The 23,280-nt window shown below is 40.4% G+C and overlaps 1 protein-coding gene and 1 long non-coding RNA gene across 2 annotated transcripts in view; both read right to left on the reverse strand.

The window, feature by feature from the left end:
• LOC108798448 overlaps positions 1-1,416 on the reverse strand; it is a 12,565-nt gene extending 11,149 nt beyond the window's left edge. Inside the window, exon 1 of the long non-coding RNA XR_001941951.1 lies at positions 1,306-1,416. This is a non-coding gene — a long non-coding RNA (uncharacterized LOC108798448). The remainder of the gene's footprint in view (positions 1-1,305) is intronic.
• A 739-nt stretch (positions 1,417-2,155) lies between these two features.
• On the reverse strand, positions 2,156-14,449 carry NEFH (neurofilament heavy polypeptide). The gene is made up of 7 exons (XM_018570198.1): positions 13,660-14,449; positions 10,778-10,977; positions 9,377-9,501; positions 4,245-5,127; positions 3,231-4,202; positions 3,063-3,188; positions 2,156-3,008 (listed from the first exon to the last, which is right to left on the reverse strand). The coding sequence occupies exons 1-7, from the start codon at positions 14,432-14,434 to the stop codon at positions 2,598-2,600; spliced, it is 3,492 nt and encodes a 1,163-aa protein (XP_018425700.1). The 5' UTR covers positions 14,435-14,449; the 3' UTR covers positions 2,156-2,597.
• Positions 14,450-23,280: the final 8,831 nt, after the last annotated feature.

Below are 23,280 nucleotides of genomic sequence, written 5' to 3' on the forward strand. Positions count from 1 at the left end.
TGGGGGTTTGTTTCCTCCTTAAAATTCCTACCAGACCTTAAGGGCCTGGTATGACTTTGAAGGGGAACCCCACACACTTTCTTTTTGTCTTTTTTTTACACAGTGTCCCTCCTAAATATGTTCTAAAGTTCGAATCGAACTCGGACCTGTTCGGCTCATCACTATTTCTAACACACTTTCTGTACTAGGATGGCAATGCTACTGTTCCATAGACTCAGTACAATGAATAAGCTTTGCCACACTTGGACAGGAAGTGGGTTACTGACAGGATCACCATGGGAAAAAATTAGAATAAAAGCCAAAAAAACACAAATGCAGATATCATATCATAGGACTGGTAAGCTGTAATATTTGTCTGACTTTTTCCATAGCAGTTGCTGTTTGTAAAAAACTTGACCAGAGAACTTCATCACTATTTCTAACACACTTTCTGTACTAGGATGGCAATGCTACTGTCTAATAGACTCAGTACAATTAATAAGCTTTGCCACACTAGGACAGGAAGTGGGTTACTGACAGGATCACCATGGGAAAAAAAGGAGAATAAAAGCCAAAAAAACCCACAAATGCAGATATCATATCATAGGACTGGTAAGCTGTAATATTTGTCTGACTTTTTCCGTAGCAGTTGCTGTTTGTAAAAAAACTTGACCTAAGAACTTCTACTGTACTTGAAGTCATTATATAAAACAATTATGAGACAACTTACAGATTCATTTTCCTTGAAGAACACACATCTCTACCGTGTTTGAAATAATTTTATTTATACATAACTATATATTGCACAAATTGAAAAGCAAGTTTTTTTAAAGGCTGGAATAGTGCATCATTAACTACGCAGGCTGAAACTCTAGCATACAGCATGGCCCATTTCACCACACCATCCCTGGTCGCTCTGTTACTGTTCTTTCGACTTGCTTCCTATGGCATTAACCTGAGCTTAATTGACTGCTAAGTGGTTTTTTCCAGCATGTGACATTTACACAGCATGGTTTAATACATATAGAAAATAATTTGGAAGCATAATAGACCATTGAGTTCCAGGTGATATCATTCATACTGGAAGTTCTGCTGCATTGCATTTACCAAACAGGACAGAAAGTGCATGTGTGTTTAATGTAACTGTCTTCCTCAAGGCTAGGTTCTGTATATTGCTGCTTATACACTCCCATGTTACTTCCCTGATTGATTTTTTTCATTACATTCATTAATTTGCTGAGAAGGCATCTTCAACTAGAAGAACCTTCTGGTTCGTGGGTCTACAGGGGTTTTTTTTCCGGTTTCTTCTACTAGGGAATATTTCACCTGTGTCTTCATATAGGAAGACCTAGATGGACAAAACCCAAACCACATGGCTTTCTTACTTTGGATAATTACTACAAGTTAAGGCTTCACAAAACTTCCCCCAACCATCTCTTCTTTTTGCCAATTTGGCACTTATATCAATTACATAATCCTTTAAAATAAATTGTGGTTATAATAATTTAATTAGTTTTCCCTTTAGAAACAATGAGAATGTGGGTGTCTCTCTTTTATCTGTATATATTAAACATAGCCAGGTTACATAATGTTTATTGAAATGCTGGAAAACATTACTCCTATGATTCTTGTTAATTTTCAAAAGTTTATCAGAAATCTAAACACTACAGCAGCATATGCAGCTGATTCTATTTGTATATATTTGCTATGCCAAAATATAAAAGTAGAATGAGTCATCGGACCCAATATGCTGCTGATTTTTAGAGGTCTTATAGAAGATTTCACAAGAATCATGACACCACTTAAAAGTGTCTTTTATGCGTCCCATTTCATTAAGCAAGGTGGATATTTTCCAGTAAGTTTTAAGTGTTAGCCGAAAAGATCTGGAACATCTCATTTTAATAAACGTAGGATCTTACATGTGTAAATCTCTATGGAATTTCTCATTTTATCTGAATAGCAGGAAATCTACATTAATAATTAGGGCTTCTATGTGCCCGGCAGACCACAACAACCTCATTAACTGGATCTGAAGGTAACTGCTAAGACTATGCATGGCAACATTTTGTGAAGTATTCTTTCACTGACCTGTCTTTAAATCAAAAACATTTTAACTCACCTTCTTATTGACTCTAAATACTCATTAAGCCATATTCCATATTCTTCTGATATGTTTTTCTTTAGCTTTTCCTTTTCCCTCTTTATATGTTAGTGCCAAAATATCCCAAAAGTATTTCCATGAATCCCAAAATTATACCTACATCCTATAATCATAGCTATTGCAAGTGGAATAATTAATGCAATATTATATTGCCATTGCCCCCCTTTTGTCACCCCATAAGCATATTCTACGTGATTGGTAGCACATAAGTGTTGCAGTTTCTTAAGAAGAGGGTTGAACCACTGAACTAGAGCAACCCGCAGAGCTATTGTTGCTCCTGGTCACTCTAGTGTGTGGCTAGCTTATTGTTCATTCTGCTCAACAGAAATACAGTGGGGGTTCACCACGTCAAGGCATAGTCTCTGAGATTGACAGTTTCAGAGTATGATTCTTGGATCTCTATTGACCTCTTTGGTGGATCCAACCATCTGCTTGGTCTAGTCTTTAATAAGTTACATTATTTTTCACCTTTCTTTCCTACCTGAGTTGAGTCACTCTCTACTTGATCTGTACCAGAAGACTTTTCACTTTTCTCTACTTTACTTTTTATACCTTGCTCTTTTTCAGATTTTTTTAATGGTTCAGTTGTCTTAGGTGTTTTTTGTGATGATTTGTCTTCAACTTTAGATGAGTCTTTTTCATCAGTTTTAGCTGCCAGTTTCCCGTCTTCTTTAACTGGCTGTTTTTCTTCGGTCTTTGGCTTTTTCTCATCTACTTTAGCTGGCTTCTTTGTATCTTTTTCCTCTACTTTAGTAGGTTTCTTCTCTTCCTCCTTAACTGGCTTCTTTTCATCTTTCTTGGCTGGTTGCTTTTGCTCTTCTTTTGCTGTTTTCTTCTCCTCTACCTTAGCTGGTTTCTTTTCTATCTCCTTAACGGATTGCTTTTCTTCCACCTTGGCTGGTTGCTTTTCCTCTGCCTTGGCTGGTTTCTTTTCATGTTCCTTACTTGGTTCCTTTGCCTCTATTTTGGTTGTCTTCTTCTCCTCTGCTTTAGCTGGCTTCTTTTCATCATCTTTAACTGGTTGCTTTTCTTCTACCTTTGGTGGTTTCTTCTCCTCTGCCTTATCAGTCTTCTTCTCATCCCCCTTAACTGTTTGTTTTTCCTCTACCTTGGCAGGTTTCTGTTCCTCTGCCTTAGTTGGCTTCTTTTCATCCTCCTTAACTGCTTGCTTTTGCTCTACTTTAGCAGGCTTCTTCTCCTCTGCTTTAGCTGGCTTCTTTTCATCTTCCTTTACTGCCTGCTTTTCTTCTACTTTAGCTGGTTTCTTCTCCTCTGCCTTAGTTGGCTTCTTTTCATCCTCCTTAATGGTCTGCTTTTCCTCAACCTTGATTAGTTTCTTTTCTTCCTTCTTAACTGTTTCCTTTTCTTCTGCTTTAGTGGATTTCTTTTCATCTGTACTTACTGGCTTCTTTTCTTCCTCCTTAACTGGTTGCTTTTCCTCCTCTTTGGTCAGCTTTTTCTCCTCTGCCTTAGCTGGCTTCTTTTCATCTTTTGTAGGTTGTTGTTCTTCTCCCTTAGCTGGTTGCTTTTCCTCTGCCTTAATTGGTTTCTTTTCCTCTACCTTACTTGGCTTCTTATCTTCTTCCTTAGTGACTTGTTTTTCTTCCACCTTTGCTGGTTTCTTTTCCTCTACCGCAGCTGGTTTCTTTTCTTCTACTTTGATGGGTGGCTTTTCCTCTGCTTTAGCTGGTTTCTTCGCCTCTGTTGCTGGCTTCTTTTCTTCCTCCTTGGTGGGTGGCTTTTCTTCTGCCTTAGCTGGCTTCTTTTCCTCTTCTACAGATGCTTTCTTCTCTTCTTTCTTAGGAGGCTGTTTTACCTTCTCTTCAGCTTGTTTCTTATCCTCTTCCTTGGCTGGTTTCTTCTTTTCTTCCTTTGCAGATTCCCTTTCCTCCAACTTAGGTGGTTTCTTGTCCTCTGCTTTATCTGATTTATTTTCTTCTTCTTTGGTGGGTTTCTTTTCCTCTGCTTTTGCAGGTTTCTTTTCTTCATCTTCCTCTGCAGCCTTAGCTGGTTTCTGTTCTTTCTCTATAGAAGGCTTCTTTTCCTCCTCTGTAGCTGGTTTCTTCTCTTTCTCTGTAGAAGGCTTCTTTTTTTCCTCCGTAGCTGGTTTCTTCTCTTTCTCTGTAGAAGGCTTCTTTTCCTCCTGCTTAGCTGGTTTCTTGTCTTCTGTTTCAGTAGGTTTAATATCCTCTCCCTGTACCTCTTTTTTATCATCTGTCTTCTCTTCTTTCTTCACAGTTTTCTTTTCATCTTCCTTTTCTTTGTCATCTTTCTTAGCAGGTTTCTTCTTTTCATCTTTGGTGTCGGCCTTCTTTTCCTCTTTTTTGCTGGCAATTTTTTCATCCTCTTTAGTAGGCTCTTCTTTTTTCGCTGGCATAGATTTCTCTTCTTTTTTTAAAGGTTGCTTATCTTTGTCATTTGGTTCCTCTTTCGCTTTTTTCTGTACTGATTGTCCATTCTCACTCCTTCCCGATTTTCCCTTGTCTTCCTTTTTTGAGTCTTCATCATTTGTTTCTTTGTCTTTTGCTTTTATTTCAGGCTCCTTTATTTTGCTTGGTTCGTGGATTTCAGGTTTCTCAAAATTTTCTGCCTCACCCTCAGTTGATTCACTTTCTCTATCTTCCGTCCCCTCTGTTGATTTACTGTCTTCATGTTCTCCTTCTTTCTCATCTTCTACTTCCTCCGTTTCTGTATCTTTCTCCCCCTCCTTCTCTGATAGCTCTTCAGGTGTCTCTTCACCTGTTTCATGCTCCTTTTCAGGAGATGTGATTACTTCTTCTTCTGTTACCTCCTCAGTTACATGTGTTTCTTCTGTCTGCTTCTCCACAATTACAGTTTCTTTATCTGATTTCTCCACAATCTTAATTTTTTCTTCTTTTTTAACTTTAATATGCTTTGGTGTACTTGGGATTCTTGGAGTTCTGTCATCGAATGGAAAACGATCAAAACTTGTTCCAATGCGACATTCTTCTCCTTCCAGTAGTTTTCTATAGGTAAACACAACAATAGCGAACATGTTTTATCATATTGGCATACTTCAAAGTTAATATAATACTGGTAGAACAGTTATAAACTGTATAATCTTAACAAGTAGAAATCATTGTAAGCTTATATTTAAAACAGGAACAAATTTGGACATTAACGGTACAACACATATTATATACTCATACAAACAAATCATTTTCCATAGACCAATTGTTTCTATTACAACAATAAGAAAATCAGAATATCCACAACATATACATATGCAAAAAAATAGAACATATGCCTTCAAGACCACACCTGAAATTCTCTTCCTGGAATTGATGTCAATATACACTGTCTACAGATGTATATATACAATTTTGTTTCCTTTTTCTTGTTTGTATCAGTATGTGTTCAGTCAGCTCTAGGCTTTTTATTCTTAAAAAATAAGTGCACTTTGAACACTCACCCTGTCTTCTTTAAAATATTCTGGCAACGATGACCCCAATATAGAAAATTTCACTTGATGTTAAATGAAATGTTGAACAAAGGAGCTACAAAAACTCTAATTTAAAAAAAGCAAAACTATGAATTGATTGAAGCACTTGGAAGGTACTGGAAATTCATCAAAGGCCTGCTGTTCTTTAGTTAAACATTTATATTAGATATCAGGCAAAGCTGCACTGCTGTTAAAGCACTAAACTGGTACTTTTATCTTTTGTCCTTACATAGGACAAGATTGAGGGCATGTTTTTAAAGCCTCTCAATGCACCTGACCCATCACTGCATAGCTGCTCCACAGACAACGGGATGGGCTCTGCCACATTAAAAAATATGCTACTCTTTTACTGCTGAGTACTGCAGAAAGGGTTAAAATATCTTGCACTGGCAGCACTTAGGAGAGTCAGTTGGCTGCTCTCACACATAATACAACAGCACAGTTCCAGGGGTCTGACATGCCCCCAAGCACGCTGCTCTAATCAACAGCGCTCTCGTTCCCTAAGTGGATTTAGAAGATAAAAAAATGGCAGGGTTCCACTGGGTTTTATGGAGACATAAAGAATGCAATCAACATATTAAGAGTTAACAAAGACTGAAGCTGAGAAACACAATGATAACAATTTCAAATACCAAGAAGTTTTACAGTACCAATGCTAAGAAACAAAATTTGTTTATATATGCTCTAAAAGTAAACTACTTCACCTTTTTACATGCCAATAATTTTAGCAAACTTCATTCTTAAGTCATATCTGCTTCTCTTCTATAGATATTGAGAAAGACAATGTGGAAAGACACAACTATTATAATCACACAATCAGTTCTAATAGAAACAGTGAATTTCCCTGGAATCCTTCTAGACATGCAGCACCCTTACCATGGATAAAATATGCACTGCAATAAAACTAAGGACTTCTATGTGTCATTCTGTAAATATACCTCCAGCTCTGTAAAGATGTCAGGGAAAAGAAATTGGCTACTTAAAAAAAGCTGAGCCATAAACTTTAGTTACTGTATGTGGCACTTACATAGGTTATAATCAATGTTTGTGGACTTTTGTCCCCTTTAAATGCATAATTTTCTATCTAGCCTTTTGAAAGAGTTGCCAGTGCTTTCCATTCATTATCAGTATCCCTATATACACCTATGGGGGAACTGCCCCGGAGTGCAGTGGAGTGTTTAAACATTTGACAAATGCATTTAAGAAAGTAAAGTCATGGCTTTAATTTTAGAGAGGACACCTGACTGTCACCGTCAAACTATGGAATAGAAGACTTTACTAGCAGGGTCACAGATAGCAGTTAATACTAGACACTCCAACGTATTACCAATCTGATATTGAAGTCAAAAGGAGTTTAGGCTTATTCAACTGATGATGAAATCACTTACAATGGATGCTGCTACTTGATGTTTAAAAGTTTTAGTTTCCTGCAGAATCAGCTGGTCCCCTGAGCACTGGTCCTGATATCCTGTTTTAGGGTGACTCCTTTCTCAAGCAGAATGCTATGGAGTCACCCTTGTGTGTTAGTAAGCTGTGTTTGTCTCCACAAACACACAGACACAGCAAATCAAGCTACTCCCCTCCCCCCTGGCCCCCTGGCCCCCTCTCCTCCTTTCTCCAAGCTAGATACGCCACGCTATATAACCTACACCCTAATATGCCCCCTGAGCACTGGTCCTGATATCCTGTTTTAGGGTGACTCCTTTCTCAAGCAGAATGCTATGGAGTCACCCTTGTGTGTTAGTAAGCTGTGTTTGTCTCCACAAACACACAGACACAGCAAATCAAGCTACTCCCCTCCCCCCTGGCCCCCTGGCCCCCTCTCCTCCTTTCTCCAAGCTAGTAGATGAACAGTTGCTGGAGTCTGCACTGTCCTTTGTGATTTTGTACTGGAGAGGAAGTTCAAAGAGAGACTTGGAAGCAGCTGTTCAGAAACATGATGATTGTAAGTGTTTTGGAAAATATATAAAGCAATGCTTTGCTGGGCAATGTGTATTTGTTTCATCTGGATTCACAATTGTAATCCAGATTCATAACTGAAAAATGTTTGAGAGTTTAATACTACTTTAAGATAGTTTTTCTGGAGTTTCGCTTGAAGCTACAACCAGTAAACTGCAGACCAATAAGCTTGACTTATTTTATGTGTAAATAAGTACAGTGGTACCTCGGTTCATGAACGCTTCTGGTCGGAAACAATTTGGTTTGTGAACAGGAAGTTCGGCAAAATTTTGCCTCCGTTCGCGAACTCTGCATTGGGTGACGAACACGACCGCGGCCATCTTCCCCGCTCTGACACGTGGTAGTGGCTTCCTCTAGTCGAGATCATGCTTGCAGACAGACCTGTGCACACTCGCTGTGAAGCTTTTTTGTGTGCTTTTTAGCACATATAGTACTGTACAGTATTATTCAATCCAGCATGGCTCCAAAGAAAGTGCAGAGCAAGCATGGTGGTAAAAAGAAAGTGAATCTGATGAACGATAACGTGGTCTCTCATTTCCTGGAGGGTTATGCAGCGCAGGAAAAAACAGGTGACATTAGACAGATTTTTCGGCAAAATTGACCCTGCAGCTAAGAGACAAAGAAGAGAGGAAACCTTTGAAGGAGATCTTCCCAATGTCCTTATGGAGGGGGACTCTCCCACCAAACAATAACCTCCTCCCCACCCACCTTCCTGTCCTCCATGCCACAAGTCGCTCCAAGAAAAGTTAGTATTCACTCTCTTCATACTGTACTGTACTTTGTGTCATATTTTTGTGGTTAAATCATTTTTTTTCATATGGTTCAGAACGGATTAACCTCATTTACATTGAACCTTATGGGAAAATGTGATTCTGGAATAATGGTTTACCAGTTTATCTACTCAATATGAGTTAAAGGTATAGGCTAAAAAATATAAGAAAACACAACATTCAGTTGTGTGCATACATTTCAGCTTTCTGACCATAATAAGCACATAGATAAAGAAAATATATAGAAAACCATTATTAATTCCCTTAAAAGAAAATTTGAACTCTGGAATCTATGCCCAAAAAAGGGCAGACAGAGAGTGAAGGACTAGACACCAGTATTGCTTGTAGTCTCCCTGCAGCTGATCCTTTCTTATTACTTATGTGTTCTGCACTGTGTGTAGAGGTGGCCATCTTGGTAGAGGCAGGGCTTTTGCTGCCTCTTGTCAGAACCTCCCACTAAGAACAGTGAGTAGAACAGTAGCAACATAACCAACTCTTACTCCAAATCTCCTGAGACTAGCAGTCAGAGGCAGCAGTGCCTAGATCTCACACTGTAGAGATACAGCTATCAGGAGTGCCCAGGCACACTCGGATACAAGGAAGAATACTGCTAATTTTCAGGAGGAATTCCAAACAAAAGGTAAATTTTTTAGGGTACTGCTTTGCCATAATAACATTTCTAAATTTTCCCTATAACATAGCAAAGTTAAACATTTTTAGTTGACTTCCACTTTAAGTAATGAATTTCAATTAATCTGAAAAGCCATTTCCTTTGTCTCTATAAATATGTACTTCCATAATGGCATATCATGAAATAAACCTGCTCCACCTAAAAAGCTCTGGGAAATTCTTTGGCTACGAAAGTTAGGCTTGTGCATCAGCAATCCTGTAAGACAAGATGACCTTTTTTTCTTTAAAAACTAGTTAGAATGACAATTGTATACATATAAAACCTTCAGCAGCACATGTGAGAGTCCTTTTTTAATTTTAAATAGGACATATTATAAATACAATTTAGACCTCCCTGGAATCTCCCCTTTATACCTGTAGGCCGCAATCTCTATATCTAAGGCCATCTTAACATTCAGCAAATCTTGATATTCTCGAATCTGAGCAGTCATTTCCCATTTAGTGTTTCTTAGCTCATTTTCCAGTTGTTGCAGAGTGTCCTGGTGCAAACAAAAAGAGGGTGAAGAAAAATTCAGGAAACCATAATATCACTTATCACTCATCAGGGTACTGTTTTTTTTAGTAAAAGATTAGATAGATAGATAGATAGATAGATAGATAGATAGATAGATAGATAGATAGATAAATCATTTTTTTTTTCTTATCGCATCACACAACTTTGTATGGTAATAGGTTACCATGGGATGTGGTGTGATACAATGCACATGCAATGGCTGCATTGGGGTGCAATTAAGAAATAATGGCACTGCAGTGCACCTAACATTGCAACATGCGATGTGGGATCAAGTCCGGCATCACACTGGCTCCCACATTGCAGAGATGTACAGCATCAAAAAGACCCAAATTCAAGCATAATAAACAATAGCCGAAACCAACCGCGTTTTGTAAGTGTGCAGCAAGACATCAACACATTCAACACATCCAACAAAGTGCCCTAAATGCACATTTGAAACATAGTATTAATCAATGTCTGTGTTGAGTTTTGTTTACATTTGGGGTACAGGTCCAAGTTATATTTTTTTTATGTTACACAAACCTCCCAACTTTCTGAGATGCGAAAGAGGCACACTTTCTAATACAGTGGGGGAAATTTATCAAAGCTGGGGCAGACAGAATCTGGAGCAGGTGCCAATGACAACCAATCAAGTCTCTCTTTCTTTTTAAAGCTTACCTGGATAAAAGGAATAGAGAAGCTGATTGGATGTCGTGGGGGACTACTCCAGACTCTGTCTGCACCAGTTTTGATCAATTCCCCCCAATGTATTTAGGCAACAGACACACCCCTACCATGTCCCCAGTTATACCGACTATCTATATGCCAAAAATGATTGGTTAAACACAGTGTTGTTTTTTTTCACCATTAGCTTTATATTGGCTTTTCAAAAAGAAGAAAAACAAGATAATTAAGAGATAAGGTAAAAGATAATGGTTTAAATGTAGAAAACATGTTTGGTAGTAAATGGAACATTTTCATACATCTGAAGATCAGACCAAAAAGGAGGACAACTGAGGAGGAAAGAGGGACAGCGGAAATTAGCTCCAAATGAGGGACAGTTGGGAGGTATGATGTTACAGCGGTGTCAGTCTCTCTAGGCACTCAGTTCTAGAAAAATAAGGGTTCTTCTCATGGTAATAAAATAACATTACATTGAATAAAACTGCAAATCTTTGTTTGTTGCTTTTAAAATCAATTTTTAAAGTACAAATGTGCATAACGATGGCTGAAAAGCACAAAATAGAAGCTTGGTTTCCTACCTGGTAAGATGCCAGTTCTGCCTGGTGGCGATCCTCTAGATCCATACATTGGCGCTCCATTGATTGTTGGGATCCTTTGAGTATCTCCAACTGAGTGATCTGACTCTGTAACTGGTGACGATAGTTGGTGATCTCATCATTAGTAGAGCGGATGGCATGAGTATTGACATGGGAAGCCTCATTCAGTCTGTCCAGCTTCACTGTGAATCATACATTAGTATTATGAGATAAATAATAACAAAATCTAGAGATTACATAGAATGACAACAGCGCACATTTGCCATTTAGTATTTGTGATAGTTGCTAATGCATAGCTTAAAAAAACAGGAGAAACAACATCTTGGCTGCAACAATATGGTTAATAACTTATCTGTAAACCATAACTATGAACTTCTCTTATATACTACCTTTTGGTCAATTAAATGTACCAATAGGCATCAATAAGTGCAAAAAAATCTGTTGGTCCTGCCAGTAATCCATTGACCAAATGCTGTACTGCGCACGCTTCAGTTTTATCAAACAATGTTATCAGGAAGTCTCTCAGGCCCACAGAACACCTCCTACATTATAAAGAAGATTAAAGTGGAAGGTATTCTGTAATCTGTTCCTCAATAAATTCAGTGCAGTGAGCTAGTGTGGTCACCCTAGAACAGGAAGGGTGCTACTGCCAGGATCACCAGATGAAAGGAAAATAGGCCTAAGAAAAAAAATAAATGAAGCCACCACATCAAAGGCCTAAAAAATAAATTATTGTGATTAGATACGCTTTAAACATATGTTAGAGGTGACAGGCCAGCACAATTGTCACTTTGCGGGGTACATGGCAATAATAAGAATCCTTTGTGTCAGTTGTCAGTGCAGGTTAAAGGCTTATAACACACCCTTAAACTAGGCTTCATTCAGCTTTGGTATCATTTACTGGCACATTTATAGGTTAGCTTCTAGTTACAAGCCTATGCACTTGGTACATTTGAGGGTGATCATGATACGATCATAAACAATATTATAAATAGCAAAAGAAAAAATATACTGCAAGGCACTAATGATACTAAGGATCACCAATGATGATGAATGTGCTATTAAAAGACATTTGTTCCATACAAGTACCAATAATAGCAGTGGTCCCTGGAATCTGCAGGGGTGAGCGAGTCAGGAAAGCAAACAAACCACTCATGCCAAATTAGAGCTGCAGAGGCTGCTATGGGTATTGTTCTATCTACCCTTGAGAAATATTGCTGAATCATATCTGCTGTGTGTGTCAGTAAAAGGTGATGTCACCAAATCTCCTCAAATTTGGTGCGCCCCCTCCCCTCCGGTCTATTAGTCCCTTCCATCAAGTATTTATGAAGGGAACTTCATTTAAACCATTCTATTTTCAAACCAAGTGCAAAGAAGGCCACTTTGAAATGCATTTGCCTTTAAATGAAGCAGTAACAGGATATATAATGAATATCGCATCAGGGACCCATTTGTTATTGCCATAAGAAGTTTCCAGACCAAGTCTGCCAATGCCCCACCCAATATTCAATCTCACACCAAAATTACAGGTTCTTAAACAATCTAATTCCAAAGAGAAATACATTTTAGGTCCGTTTTAGTAAAGTAAAAAAGCCTTAAGGGCTCCTCCCTTTTTGCCCTTAAGCTCAATACATCATACAGAATCTGCGCAGTTGAGTATCTCTGACCATAGAGGCCTGGCTCCACCACCCTGGTGCCACACTTGCTTTTGCAATGCTGTTAGCAATCAACACATCATTTAATTAAGTTTGTTTGTTACATGTGTGTTCTTCATTAAATCCTTGTTCCCCACTAACATTGTTAGGCCTGTGGCCTCTCTTCATGGCTTCAACCTTTTTGACTTTGAGAAGGTCTGTCCTATGAAATGTCGGAATATCTGTGTAACCTCTGCTATTAAAATGATGCAGCACTTTGATGTCCTGAATGAGACTGCTGAAACGATAGTGGATACTTAGTATGGACTATGACAATGTAATTCAACGGATTACTGCTGTTCCAGTCTCTGAGAGCCGAACACCTTGATTGTAATGCTGCTATAATGTATAGACAAGTCAAAGACATACAGTGGAGTGTATTTGTACACGTCTTACTGCTCTGACAAGTGCTGTAGCACATGACTGAATGACGCTGCGATACTGCACTGCAGAGCTGCTTGCTAGGAATATCACCAGCGTCCCAAGGTAAATCTTACTGTTATACTTGCGTAGATTTCTATTTTTTTCCATTGTTGCCTACCAATAACACTAGAAATAAGAGTCAAGTAGTTTTATCTCACCATTGATATTATATTGCTCCTGAATTAGGTTTAGTTTAATTCATAGATTTGCTAGATGCAATTGCCTGCATCGATTACAGGATTTGCTGGGTTTTTTTGTGACGCAACATTAGCACCTTCTTCCGATTGATGCTCAAGAGAAGATAAAGGGGAGGGGCAGGCACGGATATAGAACCTAACCATGACTCAGGAATTTCATATGCAAAAAAAGTAACCTCTTCATAGCCTGGAGGCATCAACCCATTCACAGTATGTGGTTGCCTTTCTCACTACTAAAGGAAGTTTTTACATCACAAGTGCAGTTCATACAGACAACAGTAAATATCTGAATTCATCTGTACAATGCAGTAGGTTTCAAATAATCCTCTAAGAACCATGTTGGAAGTTTTGAGCAGAATCATACAACAGAGAAGATCAAGGGAAGATAACATGCAGGTTTTATACCTAGTGAAGGCTGTGTCTCCAACCTGGGCTGCTGACAGACTTGAGTTATGAGGGATACAGGAGACAGCCTAATAAAAGTTAGCATCTTTAATTTACAAATTTGCTAAAGCTATGTATGTTTTCCCTTCTGCCTCATCTCACTCACCTTTGAACCATTCTTGAGTCTGCAAGTTGTTTTTGCCTATGTGGCCTTCTAGTAGAGCTCTGATCTCTTTCAGGGCTGATGCCAAGTCCAGACCAGGCACTTCTCCCAGTTGCTGTGTTGTGATTTGACTACCTTGTATCTGGCTAAGCAGGTCCTCAACATCCTCGTGGTGACCTTCGCCCAGATGGGTGAGCTCATCCTGCAAAGCTTGCACCTTTCTTCCAATCTGCTCGCTCTCTAGGCTGCACTCCTGCAGGTACTGCCTCAGTGTCCTCTCAGCAGCCAAAGTTTCCTCTTTCACTCTTTCCTCTTCTTGTGCTTTCATCCTCAGCATCTCAATATCCTCATTTAGCCGGTCTTTTTCTAACTGCTCTTGACTATTTTCAGAGTTGATTTTCAGGAGCTGGTTACGCATGTCTCGGATCTCCCTTTCATACAACTGCCCGATGGCTGAGATACCAGCCTGCTGCTTTCTAAGTTCATTTGCTTCTTGTTGTAAGTTATGATTTTGTTCTTCCAGTCTCCGCACCTTCTCGATATAGCCAGCAAACCTGTCATTCAGCCCCTGCAAGGCCTCTTTTTCATCCCTTGGCCCATTTGAGGGCTCGGGACTTTCACTGTAGGAAAGGGCACTTCGCCGACTCCGAGTCTGGGACTGAAAGCTGCTACTGCCACTGTGGGTGAGGGAGACAGAACTAGACCGAAGATAGGCATCTCCTGGGGGTCTGCGATAAGTGACGGGACCCATGGAACGTTCCGTGCTGAAGCTGAACATGATGAGGTTATGGAAACAGAATGTAATTAAAGGAAAATAAAAAAAGTCAAGAAAGAGTAATGTAATGAGAGAAAAAACATGCAGTGATTATAAAATGACAGAAAACTGGGGAGCTAGAAATGCAGAGATGAAGGTAACTGAACATGCATAAGGTGAAAAAGCTTCACTGATGTAAGGAGAAGTCCAGCATCTAATGCATACACACACAGTGAAGAGATGCAGGGCACTGCGGCAGATAGAGGACAGCATCAGCTTTTATACTGCAGCAAACTTCTCAACTCAGCAAAGCAGAGACACCACCCCTGCATCACACTCATCTTACACGCTGACTCTGAACGAGCACAGCATCCCAGATTAATATCAGAGCACAGGATCAGCTCGAGATGAAGGGATGCACACATGGAGAAAGGGATTGCTGTTTCTGTATGTTACATGAAATCTGCTACTACAATATGTTACAATAATATACTGCGCGTAATGCTTGTTTTCCACATTATGAGCAGCAAAGAAAACATAGAAATTATGCTGAAAGTCAATTAAAGACAACTGGGCTTTTAATAAGGTAGCAAAAGGTGCAAAATTACATACAAAGTAAAGTAGCCCATGACAACCATTTTTTAATTATCATTCCTTAAAAGCAATCAAAATTATGAAACATTTCTGACTGGTTGTTATGGGGTGCTACACATATTACATTGCTCTTTTTCATTATTTATTAAACCAGTATGTGTCTGTAGTTTGTATTGTCAGAGGGAAGCCATAAAAGAAACATAGCCTGGTATCTTTGTATTGGAAAGACTAAATGACATAAAGTTGTAGCATGTGCAGCTTTCTCAAAAACTTACTGTTATCTACATCAAAATAAAGGGACATTCTTTTCTCCTGCTGCAGTGGAACTAAAAATCCCAGCATGCGCTGCCAGCACTCTCAAGTTGATGACTATCTGCTGAGCATGTCAGGTGGATCTCTGAGCCAAGTATTGGTTTTCTTTTGTTGCCCTTGTTTGATTGGGCAAATGTTTATAGCTTGAAGGTGGTTTTTTTTTTTTCCTCTCTAAATAGCTGTGATATACATCGGCTAAAATCGTCTGGCTTTGGTTTAGCCAAACATGCTTTGATGAGCCTGAAGTGAATCAGCCGTTCGACTCACCCGATCCAACATCTGGATCAGTTAAGCCAAACCTCCGGCAGGTCACTTTCTGCCGTGCGCCCTATTCTCATAGGGGTCGAATGGCAGTAAGTGAATAGAGCCGAATGCCACTCAGCTATTCTGCTCTCTCGATCCATACAAGACCCTTTAGGTCTGGTAGGAATGTTTGGAGGGACCCCAAGTTAAAAATACAAAAAAAAGTCATACCAGGTTTAAGGAGGAACCCCACCGCCCAAAAATGGGGGAGGGGGGGGGGACATGTGGTCCCCCCTAAAATTCACAACCAGACCCTTAATCCGAGCACAGGCCTGGCAGGGCAGGAAAGGGGGAGGGGGGGGGGGAGTGAGCGGCTCCCCTTCCTGCCATACTAGGCACCCAGATGCTGCCCCTTCCTTGTGAATGAGTAAGGGATACTTGTACCCCTACTCAATAACTAAAAGGATAAAGTTAAAACGTAAATAAAAAGACCAGACTTTTGTAAAAATTCATTTAATTGAAATAAAAACACCACAACATTTTTTGAGAATTCCTTTATTAAAAAAAAAAAATCCCAAAAATTGATCCACCGATGTAATCCAGGATCAATCACAATGTCCAGCGTTGCCACGGCGACAGCGGAAAAAAACCCTGCTGGCCGCCGGCCCGTTTGCAAAATGACATTCTGACAGACCCGACATTCCGAACTCAAACTCAATGGAAGTCAATAAGGTTAGAACTTTACGAAACGATTGTCCCCTTTAAGAGGGTTTATATGCAAGTTATTGGCCCCAAAAAAAAAAGACATGGGGTCCGGGCACTGCACTAGGGGACAGGAATCAATGGGAAAAAAACCACAAAAAAAACCACAAAAACGTTTTTAAAGGAGCAGTGATTTTTACATCACTTAAAGGATAAGAATGAAAAAGAAAAATTCCTTTAAATATCATGCCTCTGGGTGTCCCCTTAAACCAGGGGTCCTCAATCTTTTTAAACATGGGGCCAGCTCAATGTCCCTCAGACATTGCTGGGTTCCGGATCATAGTTTGAAAAACAGGGGGTGGGGGGGGCTTGGCTGTGGTGCCGCACCACCACGCCCCCTCCTGTCCCAGAACAAAAGTTTGTTTTACATTATGTTAGGAAACATTTATTATCACCCAATTTTTTGGTAAAATATAAGAGATGGGGTCACGTCTGGTAAATAGACACCAAACATGTCAAGCTTTCAAATTGCGCGCACTCGCGAAATCACAAAAAAACACCATATACCAAATTGGCCATAGGCGACGCTTTAATAGCTTTTACTGCTCATCAGTTAGTGTAATCAGTGATTGATGGCCCTAAAATTATTGCTCTCAATGCGACGTTCACGGCGATATGTAACATGTGCGGTGTAATGGGCGCAATCGTCGTTTTCGCAGGTATGCGCACCTGGCGCATGTTTGCACACTTGTATGTTAACAGGCATTGCTGCGTTTTTTAAATTGGCTGTATTTCTCGCTCGCGCGCGCCGCACGGCTTGCGTTAGTGGGCGTGTCTGTTCTAGAGAGCTCCCGGCCGGCCGTTTTTTTACAACGGCCGGCCGGGAGGTAGTTAAGATACAGGCCTGGAGCAGCAGCTCCCTTAATCCTGCCTTGCCTATGGCAAGGGGCGTGCGGCCTGCCTTAAACTGACTGTGAAGTGGTGGATCTGTACAATGTATAGAACCTGCTGTAGCAAAAAGTGACATTTAAAAAGAAAAAAATTACATTTCAATTGCCGGTAATTGTTTTTCCTTTAATCCTTTAAACAACTGCTTGGGGAGCCAGCCTGTCCTTTTTGGCCTTTCCGCCATGATGCTTTTTGCAATAGACTGCAATAATCGACTGTTAGAATTGACTGTTATAATCGACTGCTATAATAGACCAGTATAGGGGCAGACCTACTGCCGGTGCAGCTGCCCCAGGGCCCAAGGCGGTTGTAGGGGCCCACTGAGGTCCGTCCCGGGGATTGGAGGCAGAGCGGGACTTAAAAACGGCTGCCGCTGCGGCGATCACCCCTCTCATTGAGAGGAGAGAGCTGAGAAGAGTGATCGCCGCTCTCGATCACTGAAGCCCGGCACACAGTAGTGACAGCTGTACACAGCTGTCTTCTCCTCCTCAGTGGCTGCAGCCACAGAGAGGCCGAGGGGAGAATAATCTGTTCACTACCGTGTTCCGGCTTCAGTGATCGGTCTGTCGGCGGCCACCTGCAGCTTCCTCCTCCCACTTCAGCTACTATAGGAGGAAGACTGCAGGATCACTCTGGCTGGAAACTTCAGGAGAGCGGGACCTGGCTGGGGAGAAGTCTGCTGGTACATGCAGGAAACATGGCTGCACCCCCCCAGCACCACCAGGAGAGAAAGAGGGCAGATCACATCTGTGTGCACTGTAAGTTTGTATTCATTTTGCATCACATCTGCTGACCTCTGCACTGTGCGTCACACCCTGACCTCTGCACTGTGCGTGACACCCTGACCTCTGTACTGTGCGTGACACCCTGACTTCTGCACTCTGCATCACACCCTGGCCTCTGCACTCTGCGTTACACCACTGATCTCTGCCCTCTGCGATACACCGCTGAGCTCTGTACTCTGCCTTACAACTGACCTCCGCAGCTTGGAAATAAAATTTTTCAAATTGATTCAGCTGCGTTAGGTCCTGCGCAGCAGCCTTCTGTGGAACCACCCGGCACCTGCTTACAGCGCTTTTGCCACCCGCACATCTCCCCCTCCTGAGACCCTCCGCACCCCTCCTGAGACCCTCTGCACAAGACATCAGGCCGGCATTCCAGAGCAAAGAGGCAGAACAGAGTATGTACCAAATTCATATACTATTATTCTACATTGCTTTATAATGTATTGCTTGGATTTGTAGTCCTCTACAGATGATGACATTCTGCATTAGAGTGTAAGCGCCTCTGTACAGAGACTGCTGTGACTGGTTCAGTGTTCTCTGTACAGTACTACGGTATATGTCAGAGCTATTTGAATGTAAAATAATAGTGTGTGACTGTGGGGGACATTAGAGTGCAAGCTCCTTTAGTGCAGAGACAGATGAGGGGGGTTAGGCGGCCAGTGAGATCCAGTTCCGACACCCCCCCTTGGGAACAGGAAGGGGGGGCCCCCGAGAAAAGATCTTGCACCAAGGCCCTTTGTTTCTTAGGTCCGTCACTGGACCAGTATGACTGACTGCTATAGTACAGAACTCTATATAGAACTCTGATATAGAATTCTGATATAGAATTCTTATATAGAACTCTGACACAGAACTCTGACACAGAAGTCTGACACAGAAGTCTGACACAGAAGTCTGATATAGAACGCTGTATACAACTCTGCTATAGAACTCTGCTATAGAACTCTGCTATAGAACTCTGCTATAGATTCTCTCTATTTGAACTCCAGTCATCATGACTTTGCCCAATCATGGCTCTAACAGAGTACTGAGCCCTGATTGGGCAAAGTCTTGCACCTGACCTGTTTATTGCTTGAGAGTATTGCTGGGGATTACAAGGCAAAATAATGATATAGTTGGAGGTTAAAAAGAATATATGCATTACTGTGATGTGATGTATACGAAGGTCCAGAACGTTTTATTAATGTTTTCAATATGGTTAATTAACATATGTTTTATGTATTATGAGGTATCTTGAAGTTTCCATTACTGAAAATTGCTTTGTGGACTGTAATAATGGGTTGGTATAACTGACGTGGGTAGAAAATAGAACTCTGCTATAGAACTCTGCTATAGATTCTCTCTATTTGAACTCCAGTCATCATGACTTTGCCCAATCATGGCTCTAACAGAGTACTGAGCCCTGATTGGGCAAAGTCTTGCACCTGACCTGTTTATTGCTTGAGAGTATTGCTGGGGATTACAAGGCAAAATAATGATATAGTTGGAGGTTAAAAAGAATATATGCATTACTGTGATGTGATGTATACGAAGGTCCAGAACGTTTTATTAATGTTTTCAATATGGTTAATTAACATATGTTTTATGTATTATGAGGTATCTTGAAGTTTCCATTACTGAAAATTGCTTTGTGGACTGTAATAATGGGTTGGTATAACTGACGTGGGTAGAAACATGTTTTAACACTCCTGGCTAATATTTGTGTCAAAAAAAACTAATCTGAAAGTGAAACTAGCCATGTTTTTCTATTCTTGGCTAGAAGATTCAGAACCTTTGTGAGTCTTTAATTCCTGAATATGTCCTGTTGAGTAGAATCGCTCTTACTTTTATAATATACCAGGACAGGAGTGAAGAGGAACTCTTCACCTACATACCTCCCAACTGTCCCTCATATGGAGGGACTGTGCCTCTTTTAAAGCCTAATTCCTCTGTACGTCTTTGCTCCTCAGTTGCCCCTCTTTTTGGATAAATGTGTAGAGTCACTGTAGACCTCTATACTAAATAACAATTGTACTTAACCAAAAGTATTGAAGTACACTAAATCTTCCTCACAAACCTTATTATCAAATTATTATTTTTAAAAGCCACCATAAAGGAAACATAGTGATGCATAAAGCACTTGTGGGTTTAGGCAATCATATTTTGCTTATTACTTCTTCATGGTCCATGTAACTGGGGGCGTTGAAGCGGTTTGTCCTTTGCCTACACACTTTGTGCTAAAAGGGTGTCCCTCTTTCCCATCCTGTTAGCTCTTCTGTGTTGCAGCACTGGGGTACTTGGTCTAAATCCTGATCTATATTAAGTTTACATGTTCTTCCTCCCATGGGTTACCTCTCACACTCCAAAAACATGCTGGCAGGTTAAATATGTCCTTTGCCTACACACTTTGTGCTAGAGGGCATCCCATCTGAGAAGGTTGGGGGTATGTACCTGCTCCAGTCATAACTTTCAAAGGTGGAGTTTCTCCTCACTGTGAGGGGATTTCATCTCACTTTCTACTGTGTCTCTGGGACCGGATGTCAAAGGTAATCTCGACCAATGTATACAGTGGAAGCAAAATAAAATTTCTAATTCTTCTCCAGTGTGCAAAAAACTAGATAACGGTTTGGGCCAGAGTGCCACTTTGTTACCTGCTCCTAACCTAAAAAACCTAATCCTTAACTTTCACCTCACCCCTAAAGTTTAATGAAACCTCAAGGTCAGCTACAATCTTGTTAGGGCCACAGGAGGAATGTAAATAGAAAAGTGGTCCCATGTGATGCCACTGTTGGGTTTGAAACATGTCAAACTTTGGTTCTTGATAACTGAATTATGATTGTGTTAATGTGAGTTTTACATATCTATTGGTGGCTACCTTCCTGGTTCTGTTCTTTTCTTTCAGATCACAAGCTGCTTGGCTGTTACTATGAAGATTTGAGTTGGTTGCTATTCTTACTCACCGGTGGGATGCGGCTGTCACTGTGGATCTTCAATCAGCTGAGTGCAGAGCTGAACTCATTCTTTTAGGCAGAAAAACACTGTCCAATGGTTGTATCCTTTGGCTCATATACAGTATTTGACCTTGCCACTGGGCAGTCCAGAAGTTACCTCAATACTTTCATCTGGTGATCTGTGGACCAATTCCTCTTCATCTTCAGGATTGTTGACCTTCCTGCCCTCCCTCCCTTTTTTACTTTCTTGTCATAGTCATTTTTTGGGGGGTAATGTCACCGACTTCGTGGGAGGACATTCACTGGTGTCCTGTAATTTGGTCAGTTTAATGAACTGTATGCTTGAGTGAGTTTAAAGTCTGAGAATACTGAACTATTTATCTTTTGATAGTTAATGGTTTATTTACAGTTATTTTATTTAAACCCAATAAAGGGGCCACGGCCTTAAGTTATACCCACAATGTTGTCCTGTGTTATTTATTTTTACAGTAAATGATATTTAGTAAGTTTGATAATGGAGTGTACAGTCCCATGTCATAGATACTACATACAATGAAAACCAATAAGTGCACCAATTGATACCACTGTGCTAAAACATTATGCTCCTAAACACATCTATACTATAATATACTGTATGAATATTACACAAAATATAGAGGTATTCACTTCAGTGATTCACAGTGAAAGCACCACGTAAGCAATTGGCTTAACTATGTCTTAATTTACAGCACCTATTTTTCTGAAAGATGACTTGAAAGATTGTGCTTGATTATTTACTGTGCATGAAAAGACTGAATCAATACCACTCAAGCAGCGTGTATTACATTTCATAGGTTCCCTAGCAACCAAAAATTATATCAGACAATGAGATATAGAAAAAGACATTATACTGCATGGTCACTCTGAACCTAAAGGGAATCTATTGCATATATAAAAGAGCTTGCTCATACAGCAGCTCAATACAAGTATCACACTTCTGCTGAGTTTGTCAATGGCAGAATCATATTACAGGACATTTATCCTTTAACACTTTCCCCCTACCACTTCAATGTAAACCACATAGCAAAATACCTAGCTTCAGCCCCACTCCAGAGTTCTTTACTGTGCAGAACTGCATGGCATCACACAGCCTTTACTCAAAAAATGTCCTAGTGGGGTCCTGTGCCTACTATGTAAGTGTGCCACTCACCCCATTCATGCCTTTGGCTAGGACCATACTGCTCTGGATAACTGGAGCCACCATAATTATATTACCACAGCCATAGGAATTATGTGGGCAAGCGTTGTTTATGTGCAGTCCACTGCTGGGACAATCTTTGTGCATTGGCTGTGCTGTAACAGCATAACCAAACAGTGAAATCATGCTGAAGGTAAATATTCTGCTATGCATGAAACCACTACCTCAAAAAAGCTTATTGATTTTTTTTTTTCTTAGCTTTTAATAGTGTTGTAATTGTTTAGTGCTGCTTAGTTGAAATGCTTGTTTTGTTTTACCTTATTCCTTGCTCCCACAGGCTCCCTCTGTGGTGTACAACCTGTCCCCCGAACCCTCTTCTTTTAACCACTTGGCAGGTCGCAGACTCTCCCATGTCATCATGTACAATGCAGGACCAGCATTATACATGTCCTGCATTGTACATGCGGATGCCAAGGGCTTGCCCACATCTGCATTGAAGTGAGGAGAAGAGCGCCCGATGCCAGAGGAGTGTGGAATAAGGTAAGTAATTCACCTTATTCATCATCTCCTAGACAAAAGGAGCAGTTGTATCCTATGTGGTGCATGGTGGGGGCACTGCATGGGTATATCTTACTGCAGTCCAGCCATTTCAGCCTTAAAGATGGACATGAACAACCTAATAACATGCTCCTCATTTCAAGCATGACTTATGACTGGGATGATTCTGATTTCACCATGGGCAATGATAAAAGCTTCTAGCAGTTGGAGTCGCACATCATCATACAGGGAGATTTTCGAAATTCTAGTAAGTCAGAAAATCTTGCGGCAAAAGGGGCTAATCCTGCTCTATACAATGCAACATAGCTAGATCTAAGTATTGTGTGTGCCACTGTCACTGCCCAGGGAAGGATCACAAGCTGGTCCTGGTGCTTCATTGATCTGTACATATCTCCTCTGCTGTCATTCTCAGGAAGATATCTACCCATTTATGAAAATCCTCATATTTAGGGCCCTGAGATATTTTCCCAATTTCATTTTAGAAATGATTGCTTCAAATATTGTAACTGCATTTGCTGTTGTTTTTATGATAGTGTTTAATAACTTTCTCTCTATGAAATCTTGATGATATGTTACAAAAGGTTAGCTCTCTGGAGAGCTGCCCTTTGTCAACCCCCATGT

This window comes from Nanorana parkeri, unplaced genomic scaffold, assembly GCF_000935625.1.
Source record: "Nanorana parkeri isolate BGI_ZX_2015 unplaced genomic scaffold, ASM93562v1 scaffold1476, whole genome shotgun sequence".
In the NCBI taxonomy this organism is placed as follows: Eukaryota; Metazoa; Chordata; class Amphibia; order Anura; family Dicroglossidae; genus Nanorana; species Nanorana parkeri.